The sequence below is a fragment of the Microtus ochrogaster genome, linkage group LG3 (assembly GCF_000317375.1).
Source record: "Microtus ochrogaster isolate Prairie Vole_2 linkage group LG3, MicOch1.0, whole genome shotgun sequence".
NCBI lineage: Eukaryota > Metazoa > Chordata > Mammalia > Rodentia > Cricetidae > Microtus > Microtus ochrogaster.
The window spans coordinates 26,122,075-26,138,409 of record NC_022029.1 but is presented as its reverse complement, the minus strand read 5'-3'; the positions used below and the strand labels follow the sequence as shown (position 1 = coordinate 26,138,409).

Genomic DNA, 16,335 nt, shown 5'->3' with positions numbered 1-16,335 from the left:
AAGTGGGCCAACTGATAAGAGCCAATATGGTGGGAGGAGAGACCTCTTCTAGTTATCTTCTCACCTCTGCCCACGAACCATAGCTTACCTGCTTCTTTCCACACTCTCACACACACAAAACTAATAGCTTAAAGGGGGAAATGTGTATGATTGTATTATAATCTCAAAATAAAAAGATAATAAAAGATAGATTTCTTTTGTTTGTTTGTTTGTTTTGTTTTTTTGTTTTTGTTTTTTTTGGTTTTTCGAGACTGGGTTTCTCTGTGGCTTTGGAGCCTGTCCTGGATCTAGCTCTGTAGACCAGGCTGGTCTCGAACTCACAGAGATCCGCCTGCCTCTGCCTCCCGAGTGCTGGGATTAAAGGCGTGTGCCACCATCGCCCAGCAAAAGATAGATTTCTTTAACAAATAAGAAAAATTATACAATAGGAACCCTTCTTTAATCTTGTAGCACTGAGGGTACCACTGAGCTAACAGTATTGGCTGAGACCACAGACTATCAAGAGTGCAGTCAGATGTTACCTCTTTGTTTCCCTGTCCTGGGTAAAGGGATAGCCTCACATTATCTAACAATGCTACCACCAAACCTTCTTGTTCAGATGTCAAGCTGTGCCTCTCCTGGGCTTTGTGTACCCTGAAGCTGAGATACCATAAATGCCAGGGAGGATGGCTGTGTTTACATTCCAGACACAAGCTAGAGCCAGAAGAGACCAAGACACCTGTCCCCTGTTCTGAGGCACAGCGCTGTAGGGCTGGCAGTGAACACACCCATAGCCAGTGCCCATGGGACACGGCTGAGGCCCTGGGCATACCCGGGTACTGCACAGGTCCTGTGGCTTGGTGGACAGGTTCTGTGGCATTTCACGGCAACGTGTGGACAGGTTGAGGATGGCCGTGGCTGCCATGTGTGCGGCTTCCATGTCATGTGTGTAGTCAAAGCTGCTCTTGCTACACGTGCTACTGGCGCTGCTGCCACCGCCACAGCTGAGGTTGCTGCTGCTGCTGGGTGCATAGCTGCTGGTGGTGCTGCTGCTGGGGCTGGCATTCTTGCAGTACCGCTTGGCTGCAGAGAGAGAGGACAGTGTGGTTACCCCCTGTACTCAGGAGGATGAACACACAACTGCTCCAAACCCACCCATCTTTACATACACAGAAATCAGGGTTATTCATGAAGAACCCAGATTCTGCCCATTCTGCACTGTGCATGCTTGAATGAACAGAGAATTGGGGTGACCTTAGGAGAGAATCACCTTATTTTGACAGGCTGTTCATGACTACTCTGGCATCTATCCACTAGGGTAAGACAGGCTTGGCTACTGTAAATGACTGATCCTTTGGTAGAGCCATTAAGAGGCTGACCACTCTTTCTAGCCATATGTAGCTATGGATACCAACTGTGGTTTAGTGTTCCCTGTGCATTTGACCAAGATTCTCAGCATCCCCAAGAACCACCACTAAGGCTGTAGGGATGATGGGCTTTGTGAAAACATTTCTGGCAGGGTACATATAGCAGCTACTGTAAGCCAAACACCTCTATCCTGTAATTATTACACAGGCTTCTGGAGTTTGAGAGAAGAATGAGCTTGGCATGTCTGAGGACAGAGATATGTCCCTGGTAAATGTGGGACACCAGAGGGTACTGGGGTCAGCTCTTCATCTGCCTGCAGGGGTCTTTCCTTGCAGGTCCCTCGATCAGCAACCTTTTATGCCAGCAACTTCATAAAGAGTTAGCAAGGACTTGGGAGTAGAGTTAATTTTCAGAGTTGCTTAGCATGTCTCTCCTTAGTGGTTGATTTATTAGGATGGGTCCTTTGCACTAACACAGAAGCAATCCTAGTTAAGCTCTCTTCACTCTCAGCGAGACTAGAAAGTCCACATAGAGACCCTGCCCAGCCTCCTCAGAGTGAGGAATTCAGGGGACGGAGAATGTCACTAGAAGCTGGGATATACATGGACCAGCTTGGCTAGCCTGGAGCAATGTTTAGGGCTATATTTCCCTCATGAGCAGTGGCCACTTTAGCCATTCTTGTTGTAACTGTACTTGTGCCCGTGAGAAGCCTTATGGATGGCTACTGCTCCCTGGGTTTGTGGCCTCAGGGTCATTAGCTGCTCTTAACCAAGAGCCTGGTCTTGGTGATTGTCCTCCGAAGACAAAATACACAAAATGAGTCATAAACCTTCTAAAAGAGCTAATACAGGCTTTGAAACTCATACTATAAAATCATCTCCAAACACAAATGAACAGCCATAGTGAAATGACCCTCGTTGGTAATGTGAGTCTCGATTAAATGTTGCCTGCTTATGACTCAGAGGAGTTATGATATTGGGAAAACATTTTAATAAAACTCAGGTAACTTCAGGTGGGGCCATGATGACAAGATCCTGGGATAAGAGTGACCACCCCATTCTAATCTCAGCCTCCACACTAGGAAACAAATTGAATAAGCAACTGTTTCATCCAAACTCCTTCCAAGCGCCCACAGTCAATTTCCAATACAGCTCATGCAGGGCAAACAGTCACTGGGACACACTATTAATTCTGCTGGGCCCCAGAGGAGCACAGGGGCAGCTCCTGCACCAGGTGGGATGAGGGGTTGGTGACCACCTGTCCATTCTCTTCTCTCTCTTCTGTAAATTCTGTTAGTATGATTGTAGAACTATGGGTGTGAACAGTAGATTTAGAACCAAGTACAGCTTATGACAGGGTCGCTGAGCAAGAACAGTACTGGGGGACCAGGCAGAGGCCTGCACATGGACATTGAGGGTAACATGGGCCATATCTGCCATGCTTTGACATACTGTGGATGTGGACTCGAGTTAATGATTCTGCATCATTAAAATTTTTGATAAAAAAGAGAAGCATGAAAATTCTAGAAAAATTCAATACTCATGTTAAGCTGTCTTTGGGATAAGGCTCTCCACATCATTTAGGCTGGTCTGGAATGGAAGAGTTTTACTATATCTAGTCTACTCTGTCTGCCCAGCAAATCAAGGGCTGGTATTACAGGCACTTGCTACCTGTAAACCCAAGAGGGGTTTATTTTGTTTTCTTTTATAAATGGGGAAGGCTAGCCACCAGTCTAGGAAAAAAATAATTTGATACCTTCTTATTTCGTTTTTAAGATAGGATCTTCCTATGTTGGGCTGTGTCAGAGCAGAATGGCATCCCCACTCAGTCAGTGCTGTGGGGTGGCCCTACTTAGATACTTGGGCACAGAGCTAAGGGAGAGAGTTGGCAGATGTCTCTGGGATTTTAACTATGTCCTGCAGCATCCTGTGTGATGGTGATTGCTTTCCAGGCCAACTACAGCAGATTCTCTAGCTTCCCCTCTCCCTGTGGATTCTGCTGTATATCCACCTTGCAGATGCAGACACCAAGGCTGTCAGGGCAGCAGCAGACAGAGAAGCACCCAGGCTGCAGTGCAGGAGGCATGTGCCCTGTACCGGCCCCAACATTTCATCTGCTCAAAACACCACACCCATGGGCAACATTTTACTAAAATAAATCTTTAAAATGATGGCCTTTCTCTATCTTAATTTGATCACTTTCTATTATCTTGAAGTTGGAAGGGAAATATGGTGGTGCATGCACTTTTCCGGTGGTGGAAGTCATGGAGATGATGCCTGCATTCTGACAAGCAGGCAGTGCAGCAGGCTAGCAGGTGGCTGGATTGTCAGTAACTTCCTATGCACCTGCTTGTTTCCATCACTCACACAACCAGGGTGATGTTCTCACCTGCACCGTTCATCTTACTGAGTCTAAGTAATACTTTTGTTTTATGAAAAATGAAATTAATAGAACCAGTGCTTTTAAGTAATTCAAGAAAGCAATGTCCTTCATCCTGCTAACATTGCCAGATGTCCACAGGACTGTCAGTCTGAGTCACTAGGCGATACTCAGCATGGCATTCATTTATGGTGCTGAGGTCAAAAGTACTGAATAATAAGGGCATTTACCTGGGATGCTCCTGTCACTGTCCTCCCTCATGTCTGACTGGAATAACAGTGGCACAAAACACCTTATTTTTTCTTAGCAGAAAGTTCTACTTCATACAAAACCCTGTATCCTATAACAGGTGATGGGGACTGAGAGTGTGAAGGCTTCTCCCCTAGAGGCCATCAGTGGGCGATAGCCAGACAGCCACATTAATTGCTGCATCTGCTTACATTCTGCCCCGACTGAAGAAGACAGAATATCATCACCGATAACCAGGGCTAAACATGGGCTGCCTTCAAAGACTGAAAACCTAGTGGCAAAACCAACACAAAACCTACAGTTAGAACCTCCTCAGCAACCTACTCTGCTTGGGGAAATTCCCACACTCCTTGGATGGCACCCATATATTTTGCATTTTCAGTTTTCTTCAGGGAACAGACACATGACTATACCATCATGAGTTTTCGGGGAAAGCAGACAGACAGGAATATAGGGGCTTTCAGAAGGGGAAATGGCTCCCTGAACCCTTAACTTCTATGTTGTGCACTACAAACAGGCAGAGATGAGGATGCAGAATCCTCCATGGAAAAGAGGATACATGGGGGACCAGACCTAAGGAGGACCTGATTACCAGCTCTGTTAGAGCCATTGTCTTCGTACCCCACTCCCATGGTTATGCCTGAAGACTCTGAGGACCAGTAACTTGGTCGTACTGATAAGGAGCTAACATACTGGTATGCTCCTTGGTGAACTGACCCAGGCATGGGACGCAGAGCTCCACTGCAGGCAGGTAGTATGTCTGGAAAGGACACGGGCAGCTGCTGTAATAGACTGGAAGGCAGCCATCAAATTAAGCCAGACACTGGGTGCTGCATAAAGAATCTAACAGAAAAGGCTCAAGAGAAAGCTTTTTGAGGAAGCAAAAGAGAAGCAAGGCCTAGGCATGGCTGTGGCAGACAGAGAAACCCGTGCTACAAAGGGCTAATGGGGAGGACCTAGGCTGATGAACCAGTTGCCTGTTGCAGGCGTTTGGTCTAAGGTGGGAGGACTGGCATAGAAGGTGTACCGGCATTGGTGGATGACACGGAAAAGTCTCACAGATAATCAGAAGTTTGAAGGCTTTGGAAGGGGGGACAGTCTCAGGGAAGAGGCAGGAGTGGGAGCCATGGCAGCCCTGGGATATAACCAGTTACAGCAAACCTAAGGTTATAAATTGAGCCCAAAGATGAAACACTCGGGGCATCAACCTGTCCTAAAAATGGCCTGGTGGCAAAAATTTGAGGCTATGAGGTCCAGGTGTTAAGTCTGGGCTGTGCTACCAATCTAGACAGCAGGCTAGACCACAGGTGAAATGGAAAGTGACCATGGGCTCATAAGCACAGACAGGGAATTTAAAATTGCATATAATTTACATATAACAAGACTCTCTTCTTTTGACTTTCTTGTTAAAATTTAAAGACATAAGAGCCATTCTTAGTGCTCCATAGGGGAGGTAGATGCAGACTTCACACTCATGGACTGCACTGCCCCCTCCCCTCCCCTCCTGTCTCACCCTGTACACATCCTCTTCCTATGGGAGGTGTCCCAATCCCCACTGTGACAGAGAACGAGGAGACTGTTTCCTTAGCCCCCACAGCTGTACCTTGTTCTTCCTCCCACCCTCCCCAGGCCACTGTGTGCTTCCAAACCATGAGTATCCCCATTTAACAAGCCTACTCCAGTTCTGGGCACAAGCACACCATCTGCCCTTTGGGGGCTTTCATCCAGCCCTGCAGACACAATGGACCCTGATTCCCTATACCCGTCACACACCTGTATTTTCCATCTCACCTCTGGACCCTTCCTCCCAGAAAGACAGACCAAACAGACTGAAGGTAGACAGACAGCAACCACTGGTGAGGTGTCTGGGAGAAGCAAGTGACTGATGACAGGGTTGCTGTCTGCACAGGAGACGAGGCAGGTAAAGTGCTGACATCTAGGCCTCATGCCTTAGCGCTCCCACTCTGCCCCTCCAGTGTTCCCAGTCCTTGAGATCTATAAATTCTATGTCAGGCCAGGATTTATAGGCAAGAAATCTCTCATTTTTCCAAGAGCAGAAGATATATATTTTTGTGCCTAAAAGAAGCCTGAGGGCAAACAAGGGTGCTGCCATGGTCTACCTCTTGGTGGCCAGGCACAGGAATGGCTTTCCTAGGTGGGGTCTCCTACACAGCCTTGTGACTCAAAAATTTCATCCAGGGCAGGCCCTTTTCAGATATAACTGTCTGTTAGCAGAGACAATGGGAGAGAACTAGAGCTTTTATTTGTTTCCCCAAAAAGCTGTGGTGGAAGGCTGCTCTTCCTTTTCTTGGGTTTCTGATCTAATGCAGAGGTTTAACTGAGCATGCTCAATAGATTGGTCTTTTCTGCTGGACCGATAGAAAGCGTAACTCATTTCAAGTTTGCAAGACAGATATCTATCTGGACTTGAGAGAATCAGGCCCAATAAATTTGCTCACTCCAGTCTTTATGGTGGGAAAAAGAGCATACACAAACCACCTCATCACCACTGCTCATCACAGTGGCCTTGATCAGGGACTCTCAGTGTTTTGGTCACCCTCTACTCTCAAGAAAGTGAAAACACTAGAAGGTTCTATGATCCAGGACCCTGTAGCTCATAAAGTGCAAAGCCATAGCCCAAGCAGAATCACTTACAGACCAGGAAAGGGTGTATGGCTCTAAAGACATCATGCCATGCCATGACCCTACCTGTGCGCCCAGGATAAAGTCAGTAAGCTGAAAAGAGAAAGTCTTGTCCAGCAGTGTGACAGAGCACATGCCACAGCCTTGGAAAGCGTGTGAAACTGTTCATCTGACACCAAGATTAACTGAATCATGTGATGTCAGAGGATTGCAAAGGCTACCAACTCCATTCACATCTGTGTAAGCATAAACTTCTTCTGGTCCTTCATTTGCAACTGAGTGTATGAATGAATTACCAGACTTGAAACCAACAAGTAATTATTACCAAAGAGACAAAAAAAAAACCCTGAAAATAATTATTTCTATGACACTGGCTGCCCTACCTTTGTTCTATGTGTATTTCTGTTTGAGTATTACAGAACTGATACCCATGGATAATCAATATGATATGTCAAAGAAATATTAAATTTCATTCACTAAACAAATTACTTGTTTTCTCTGTAAGAAAAATACACAGCTTAGAAATATATGTAGCAGCTCATGTTGAACTATTAACAAGTTTCTGAATCCCCAGACTCTTTTTTTCAGAGAGGGCCCTGATTCCTTAAAAGCCCCTCTTCTTCCATCTGCAGGAAGGTATCAAGCAAGACTCTGACATCATCAGGTATCTTGTAAGTAATCTGTGCCATCAGCTCTAAAAAGGCAGTGATTCTAAGGCTCAGGGCAAGTGTCCGCATTGAAGCTGGCCTTCCTCTTCAATATTCAGATAGAGAAGGAACTCAGGCCTGGAACTCATAGAGCTAGCTGGGTGGAAGTTATAGTTATGCCTGTGTATCAAGAGCCCTGCATATCTTTTAAGAAATACTAATATACAGAGGATCCCAGGGACTCCGCCTTCACTGGTCTAGGGTACAGCCTGTGCATAGACTTTGAGAAAGGACCTCTCCTCAGAGGCTTCTCATGTGTACCTTTGAAAAGCCCTGTTAATGTGGAGCTTCTTAAAAGAGTTCAATTTGTTTCTTCCAGTGAAACTTGTCTTGGGTATTTGCCTTTAAAAAGGCTTTTTGAGTAAATGTACCAGCTCAGCCACACCTCAAAACACAGAGAGCCTAGGGCCTTGTTCTCTAAAGCATATAAATAGCCAGAGGCCAGGGCCTTGGAGTCACTGCAGAAAACTGTGCCCCTCCTATCCACAGGTGTGCCCACCTGCCCCTCCTGGGCCTAGCGGCTTTCAGCACAGGGCTGTGCTGTGTGTGCTGTGCCTCTGGCCCTCACTGGGTAAGCATGAACCCTGGCTGATCTGCAGGACATGGATACACACAACAACAACATCATTAATGGCAATGTGTCTCTCATGTATAAGAGTGTGCACCTCCTACCATCGTCATATCCTTTGGGGGATATGTCCCTGGTTTGCACCTTGGGAGCTATGGCTCTTTTGCCATAAGTATGGTTGTCGTAACTGTTGTACTCAAACGAAGTCTTGGAATATTTCTCAAGCTCCTTGGCCAGGTTGGAGCGCGGTGTTGTTGTGGGGACATTGTTTCTGTAGCCATACTGAGGAATCTCAAGTTGCTTGACAAAGCACATTGGCCTGGAAATTAAACAGACAACAAACAATGGCTTGCTTTCTCATGGCTGTGCATGCAACATGATTCACATCTATCCTAGTACATATGACTTCCTTTATGATTCGGGACCTTTTTACAAATTATGACTTAACCCCCCCCGCCCCCCCAAAAAGACAGTCTTAGTTATACATCACAAATAAAGTATCTGCCTAAAAGTCAATACTGGAAATAAGAAGGAGAAATGAAATGTTTAAAATGTGTTTTATCATTTTCTCTCACTCTCAGGAAGAGGGATGATGGAAAAGATACCCGAAGGGGAGGCACTGCATCTGTGGAGGTCAAAAAGGGGAATGGAATCAGACAAACTGACCCTGACTCCTGTGAAGTTTTCCTCCAAACACAGGAAATGAAAACACTTAGGGACATAGAATGAGACAGAATTGGACAGAATTTATTTAGTTGGGTATTAAAACGGAGCTGTAGGAAAACCTTTGATCAAATATTCATGATCTTTCAATGTTTTTTTTATCTAGTATTCCTTTATTTTAGACTTTAGGATAAAATATTAAAATGGATGAATTTTTTATTCTTATTCCTTTATTCTTTGTCCTGTCTATTTCGTTAAGTGGAAATCACTTATGACATAAAAGGTCCCCTTCTACTCTTTAACCAATGTCTGTTCTACAGCATAGATATGAATGGATAGGTGTTTACGCCTGTCAATCTCAAGTCTTATCATTCACTGATTCACAATTTTTTTTTTAAATTTTTGAGACAGGGTTTCTTGGTATCTTTTTGGTTTCTGTTCTGGAACTAGCTCTTGTAGACCAGGCTGGCGTTGAACTCACAGAGATCCGCCTGCCTCTGCCTCCCGAGTGTTGGGATTAAAGGCGTGCGCCACCACCGCCTGGCTTGATTCACATTTTTCTAAGGTAAAATATTGTTAAAAGTGCTTGCAGTCATCCCCACACCAGCATCGTTTTCGAACAGTAAATCTATTTTAAAACTTCCTTAATTTCAGGAGGGCTTATTGACCATTCTAATTCTGATTTATGAGAAGCGTTAAAAAAAATAAGATCCCAAGAAAAATGGGTGTTTCCACACGAAAAAAACATAAGGTGACTCCATGGATAGGGGTTGGCTCACAGTCTATTACAAAGGACGAGAAACTCTGTCCTGTTAGGATGTACACCGGATCTACTGCCGTACCTCACTGAGAAATACTGCCGGTTCGCCATTCTCAACACCGCTGCCTGCCTAGGTAGGAAACACTGCTCCGCGGAGGGAAGCTGGGCCGGAAACTTGGCTGGAAATGCTGCTCCTCAAACGCCTACTGCTCCTCTGTAGAAACTTGGCCTGAAGGAAGCACGGCCGGAATCGCTGCCGGAAATACCGACTGTTTCTCTGTGGAAGCGTGGCCGGAAACGAGGCCTACGATCCTCAGCCGGAAGGAAGCACGGTCTGCTCCTCGGCCGGAAGCATGGTCGGAAACGCTAACTGTTCTAGGCCCGAAACAGGGCCAGAAGCACCGACTGTTTCTCTGAGGAAGAACGGTCTGTCCCACCTTTCCAAGGGCATCGCGTGCTGGGCCCCCGACGTGTGAAATGGCAGCTGTTGAAAACTGCCGAAATCTTGGTATAATTTTTAAGTATTTAAAATTGGACGTATTTTGCCCCGAATTTCACATGGCATTTGCCATATATTTTAGTTGCTTAGGTTTTAAAAGCAGCTCTCACTGCATGGTATTAGAATGTGAATATTACATTACTGAACGATAGTCTTTCTTTTTTTGGTTATTATAACTTTTGATGATATTCATCCATATATGTAAGCTGTTTTTTTTCACTGTTTATTTCTTAAATTTTATAGTTATTTTTGCTTTTATTTATTTATTTTTTGTCGTACTAGACTGAACCCAGTGTATGATAGAATCACACCTTCGGTCCCTTCCTGCTGAATTCTAGGCAGACAGTCTATCACAGAGCTGCGTCTCTAGGTGACCTGGCTTTTCTATGTTACTCAAAAGTATCTCTATGCCGCTTTTATGATAGCACAGGTTGGGTAAAATGCAGCCTCAAATTACCAGCTTGTTTGTCTTCAGTTTACCAATTCAGCCCATTTACTTCTTGCCGAAGCAATACAATAGCTAGGCCGTTGTTTGAGGGCATTTTATCAGGCAAGATAGTGCTTCATGGACGCATGAAGCTCTGGCCTTTGTAGTTACTGTCCCCTCCCTCCTGTTTATGTGGTGCTGGGGACTTCTGTCCACTGCACCAACTCAGAGGGGCCCTGAGTCATAAAGCCACTGAAACAGTAGGATAGGGTGTACCTCAGTTCTGAATTGCAGCTACCTGTATGTCTTATTAGTCTAAAGGACCAAGGAGCTTCTCAAGTCACCCAAGCTCAGCACTTGCTATGGAGGAGGGAGACTCAAACCTGCACCCGTGTCTGCAGGGGAGCCGTGAAAGGTCTGTGCGTGGGACTCTCCGCCTTTCACAACTGGCCGAATCTGACAGAAGAAAATGAGTAAATTCTTCTAACTATAAACTACGCTCACAATTTCCCACATTTCCTTTGGTGCAGGGGGACCCTCATGCTACCATTGGAGAAGTCCTATAAACTGTTTCCTATTCGGTCCTGTCCTGCAAAATGACTGTGACAGCAAATAGGGACCTGAGAGGCAGACAAGGGACTGTTCAAAGTTCTCATCATAGTGTACAGAATATCAGAAGTCAGAGAGGGGTTATTTTGGAATAGAGGGGTTATATCTATTTTTAATTGTCTTATTTAAATATTTTAAATTTTCTATAAATATTTTAACCTGCTGCCACAGGAGAAGGGAAGTTTAATTAATTGAAAAAAAATGAAATACTAAATGAGGACACAAAGACATTTCTTCCTCTTGCCTAGTGATTTTCTCTAAATAACTTCTCCCCCCAAAAAATACATTTAGCAGAAGCCAAATGCTGTGCCTATGGGAAAGTACTCATCATGGCTCTTTAGAGACAGCCTGTCTGCCTCAGAGCTAGCACTGAGTTTTGGCTGTGATGTGGCATCCACCTAATCAAGTGTATTCAAATGTGGCTACTGGGATGATAGCTAGCACCTATGTGCAGAGACAAAGACATTGTCACGAGACCGAGGAAGAGGGCAGAAGTCCATTGACAGCCAGAGGATGGCATGAGATGCGTGTGAAGCCGGTGAGGAATGGTGATGTCTTCCTCTACCAATGGTCGTCTTCCTGAGTTTGGAAAATGGGAGTTCAGTCCCGCTCCTCAGGCCTCCCCCATGCCACCACGTGGGGCTAAGTGACTTCAGGTAAGTCATGAGTGTCTTGCCTGTCAGATGGCAGTGATGCCACCTACTTCCACCCACGTCTTAGGGTGTGCAAGGATAAAAGGTGATGGCAGCTTTGATGACTTTTTGTACATGAAACTTCTGTGATTCATCTTTCTTGCATTTTCAGAAAGAGCAGTGCCATCCCTAAGTAGGGGATGCACCTTACTCCAAACTGAGAAACAATTACATTGGGGTACTAACACTACTAATTTTTAAAACTTCTCTTTGATTTAGCATTCCTAGAATGATGAATTATCAGAGCTACAAACAATATAACTATATCCACTTCTCTCAGTTCAAAGGCCACACTGAGCCCCTGGAGACCTGGGAGTCACACTGACCTCCAGGCTTCCGCATAATCGTGCATAAGGGAAGGCACAAGTCTCAATTTCTAATATGGCATGTCCCAGACACTCCTCATGCTCTGTGTCTTAGATGGATTCTGACGGAATTCCATGAATGACACACTTCTGTTAAGTACCTGAGGACGCGGTCTGAGGCCTGGTTGGACTTGGACACGTCACAGCTCTGGTGTTTCTCTTGGGCCTTTGCCAGTTTTTCTGCAGCAGCAATAGGGCATCCAGAGAGGCTACAGTAATAGAAAGATTTAATTTAATGGTCAGAAATGCCTTGTCACACACTGATACACCCACCACATTTGTCTCTCAGCCTGCCAAGAAGACCCTGAGGTAGATGGAACTCAGGGACTTTCCCAGCCTGCTTGGTACTCTGCATTCCTGGGCTCTGGCACACAGCTCTGATGGCAATAGCAGGCCTCTCCAGTGAGCATGCCAGATTCCCAGAAGCAAATGCAAAACAAGCTGGTTAAAATTCCAGGCAAAGATCCTGGAGTATTGGCCATTTCTGGAGGACAGGCAGTGGCAGCTACAGTTTTTGACAAACCCGAGAGTGGCAGTTACATGGCTGTACCAGAAGATGGCGCTCTGAACTGATCCTACAGAGACATCTACCTGTAAGGTGTCAGGGATTCTGACAACATAGGAAGGGAAGAGAAAGGGAAGTGCAATAGGAACAACCCAGGACTACATGTGCGTAGTTTAGTAACTAGTTCAGGTGATCAGTAGGGCAGAGGAAGCGGTGAGGCTTCTTTGACCTGCTCCTCAGGAAAGCATGGTATCTGCATGCTGCCTCCATGTGTTCTAGATGTGTGTGGCTATCCGTCCATGTGCACATATATATTGAAGCCAGAAGGTGGCACTGACACTGGGGGCTCATTGCACAGGACTGTGTGGGGATCTCCTGCATAACTGTCAGCTCCTCCAGACTTAGTACCAGAGACTGTCCACCGGGCATAGAGCTGTGATCTGTTTTATTATAAACTTAATACCAGTAACCAAGATGCTTGTTGTGACTAACCAGTCAGACAAGAATTAAGAGAAATTTTACAGCTTCATGTGTTTAGGAAGAAACCTAAGCCATGGAACAAGCCTTAACAGAATCACATTCTGCCACTTCCAAAAAGAATTGGTCTTTGGTATCACCTGTATTCTCGGAGGAACTTGGCATCTCTGATAATGTCTGAAGGATAGGGAAGAAAGCTGGACTTGTCACCGTCTAGAATGTGACGTTTACCATGTATATTTTCAGCAGTAGTCCAGCTAAAGCCATTGATGGAGAGTACTGACTTCACTGGTGTGCCCCTACCAGGGATTGGGACATCTGTTCACATTTTAATGATGCCCATGCTATTGGCCAAGGGATTCATCAGAATTCAAGAGCAGCCAAGTTAGTCATCTGGATTAGCACTGCTGGGTTCTAGCTCATTGTCTGTCATGCAAGCAAAAGATACTCTCTTCCATGTGGGGAGATGATAGACCCTTGCTGGGGCTCTTCCATGTGGGAAGGTGATAGACTCTTGCTGGATCTCTTCTGGTCACCATCATTGTAAGCAGCTACGGCTTCCCTCTTGTAAGGAAACAGTGCTCGTTTATACCAAGGAAGTCAATAACTGAAGAAATCTAATCGTCAAAAAGAACAACCGCGCCTTTGACCTTCATGTACATGGGTGCAACTGACTATTTAGGAGCAATGTATGAGGTCCAACAGTCTCCAGTGGAAAGGAGGGACGCCTATCAGCTAGCGCTCCCATGGGGCGGGGTTGTGGATGGCTCCCTCTAGCGTTCACCCCAGCAGAGTGCAGCTTACCTTCTGTGCGAGTTCCTGTTGCTATTCACATGCCCTCGCCCTGTGCAGCCCGGAGTGGGACACTTGAGAACATTTTCATGCATGGCAAGAACTTGACAAAGGAGAGGCAAAGAAAATAGCCCAGCATTAAAAGAGAGAAATGATGAGAATACAATATGCAATTGTTTTTTAACAGGTTAAGTTAGTTTACAAAAGACAGGCCTACAAACGTCTGTGATGTGCATGAACAGGAAATACATATGGGACAAGAAAGAAGGTTGTAGGATTCTACTCAGACATGCAAAGCAGGGTGCACTGGCAAGGAGCCACGGGGGTCAGAGAGCGCCGAAACTGAATAGTCCCACGTGAGACAGAAAAGCAAGGGCCACCCTACTATATCCCATGGGTAAGCACTGGATGCTGATCAGCCATGTAACAGCACATAGCCTGGGCGTTTTAAAGACATGCCTGTGCTTTGGAAACACATGGGGATTCTCAAAGTCTGATATGAGTGAGCAGAACTTTAAACCTTGTATTTTAAGTAAGCCATGTTTGCTTAGGAAATTAGTATCTTGTTGTGCTCTCATTAGAATGAACAGGAATAGTAATTTTCACCACATGAAAGCAACAATTGGGAAGATGAAAGAGATGGCCCCCAGAGCACGAGGACAGTATCTGTTGGCATACAGGGAGGCTGGTCCTCATTGACAGCTCCATCCTATGTGTCTGCTGAGACTCGTGGGGTTAGGAGTTCTGGAGAAGTCAAGACAGCTATGCCTGCTGGCCACGTGCTCTGCCTCTCTGAGCTGGATGTCGCAAACCCCAGCAGCCTCTGTGGCAGTCCTCCCTGCCTGCAAAGCCTGACTAGGGTCGGTGGTCATGTGAGGTCTACCCACCCCTCTCACTAGTCCCCATCCCAGTGTCTTGTTGGCACTGTGTTCAGTTTCTGCATGCCCTTGTTGGACCTGTCCATTTTGGTGTCTTATCAAAGTGGGAAAGTCAGCATTTGGCTCATGTCCTGGGGGATAGGGTTTGCGGGGAATAGGAGATCCCTTTTCTGAGGAGTCCCTGTCTCAGAGGAGAATGTGCCCTCTCTTTGAAGCATGCAGTTTTGCTAGCCTTTCTACTATCCTATTGCACTGCAAGAATGGTACATATTTCTCTTTACCTTACTGTGTGACTTCTTTTTCTTTATGCTAAGTATTTCTATTATAAAGTCTTCCCTGGAGAGAGCAAACACCTTCCAGGCTTGACTCTGTGGCAGAGTTCAAGTTGCTGTTTCTGTATCTTGCTTAGTGGAGTCCATACCTGTAGTGGCATCTGCTTCTTCAGTCTGCAGGCTGCTTCTAGGGACTCTGCCTCAAACCATTTCTCCACTTTAGTTTGTAGTGCTGCCCCTCACTACGTTCCCTCAGTCTTTCTCTGGAGTGTCTACAGAATCTTTCAAACAGGAGGCCCAGTGACCTCTATAGCCCTTCTTCCAAGGCTCCTGTTGAACCTCAGCCGTGGACATCGCACCTGCAGCTTTTGAGGAATACTCTTTTACCTGGTTTACAGACCCCCCATTTCTTCCTTTACCTCGCCTTTCCACACAAGCCTATGTTTGCGCTCCTTTCTCTCCTAGTTCATGCTTTTCCCTGGCAACTCATTCTTTTTTGTACTAGTAGTGCACACAGGGTACCACCCAGTACACCTCCTTCAGATACCTTACCACACTACTGTAAATCTGTCTTGTGGGTGGTGATAGCAACTCTGGCTCAGCTGGGGTCCTATTAGCAGAACTGCCCTCTGCCGACCACTTAGTGTGCTACAGCAGAAAAGCTGTCACTGAATTCACTTGGGTGGAAATGGGCAGGGAGGCTGGTCCAGAAAAACAAATGATGCTACCCACTGTGAAGTGCTTCATTTATGAATTGTTTACCTTTATAGTCTGTGGTGTTATAAAGAACTACTCATGAGAAAGTAGTTAGGGTTCCTCTGTACCCCCATGCGATGGGTACCCTTTGTGAGAAAGGCTCTCATATCGACCAGGCTGGTGTCAAACTCAACCCTCCTGCTCCTTCCAAGTTCTGGGATTACAGTCACGCACCATGCCTGGCTTTAGAAATGCTTTTTTGCAGACACCTAGTTCGTAAGATCAGGTCAGACCCGAGTCCTACTTTCTGCCTGCTAAGGCAGGCCCACATGTGGTCAGCCAGAGCAGGCCATTCAGTTTCCAGCTCAACAGAGCACAATCCATACTTGAACCACATCTAGACATTTCCCGTGAAAATACAGAGTCAAGAAGAATTCTTATCCATTGAAAGGGATAAATCTGGAAGGTTAAAAAAAAAAAACCTATGCCCTGGGGAAAAAAAAATCCCACCATCTTCCTTCTAAAGCATGAGTTCTCAGCCCTGGTGCCTCCTCTTGTACTGAGAATCTGCAACATGCCTGATGCCAGGAAGCAGGTTAGAGCTGAAACAGGAACACCAGGCCCAGGGCTTGCATTGGTGATGGGTTTGAGAGTTGGCGTAGGTTTACAGCTGAGTTCAGGCCCTTTAACACTTGCTCAGATGAACTTTAAAGTACTGAGCACCACCTATTACCAGCCAGTGTGCTGCCCTTGAAAGAGAAAGAAGATGGAGTCAGAGTCCCATGTTCTTCATCTCGTAAACAGGGC

The 16,335-nt window shown here is 45.8% G+C and overlaps 1 protein-coding gene across 18 annotated transcripts in view; it reads right to left on the bottom strand.

Moving 5' to 3' along the window:
- Myt1l (myelin transcription factor 1 like) overlaps positions 1–16,335 on the bottom strand; it is a 394,778-nt gene that overhangs the window by 70,359 nt on the left and 308,084 nt on the right. For all 18 annotated transcript variants that reach the window (XM_026785931.1, XM_026785930.1, XM_026785939.1 and 15 more), the window contains 4 exons: positions 13,695–13,785; positions 12,010–12,117; positions 7,998–8,212; positions 812–1,062 (listed from right to left, as the gene is read on the bottom strand). In XM_026785931.1, the coding sequence (XP_026641732.1) occupies positions 812–1,062; positions 7,998–8,212; positions 12,010–12,117; positions 13,695–13,785 (665 nt within the window). The remainder of the gene's footprint in view (positions 1–811; positions 1,063–7,997; positions 8,213–12,009; positions 12,118–13,694; positions 13,786–16,335) is intronic.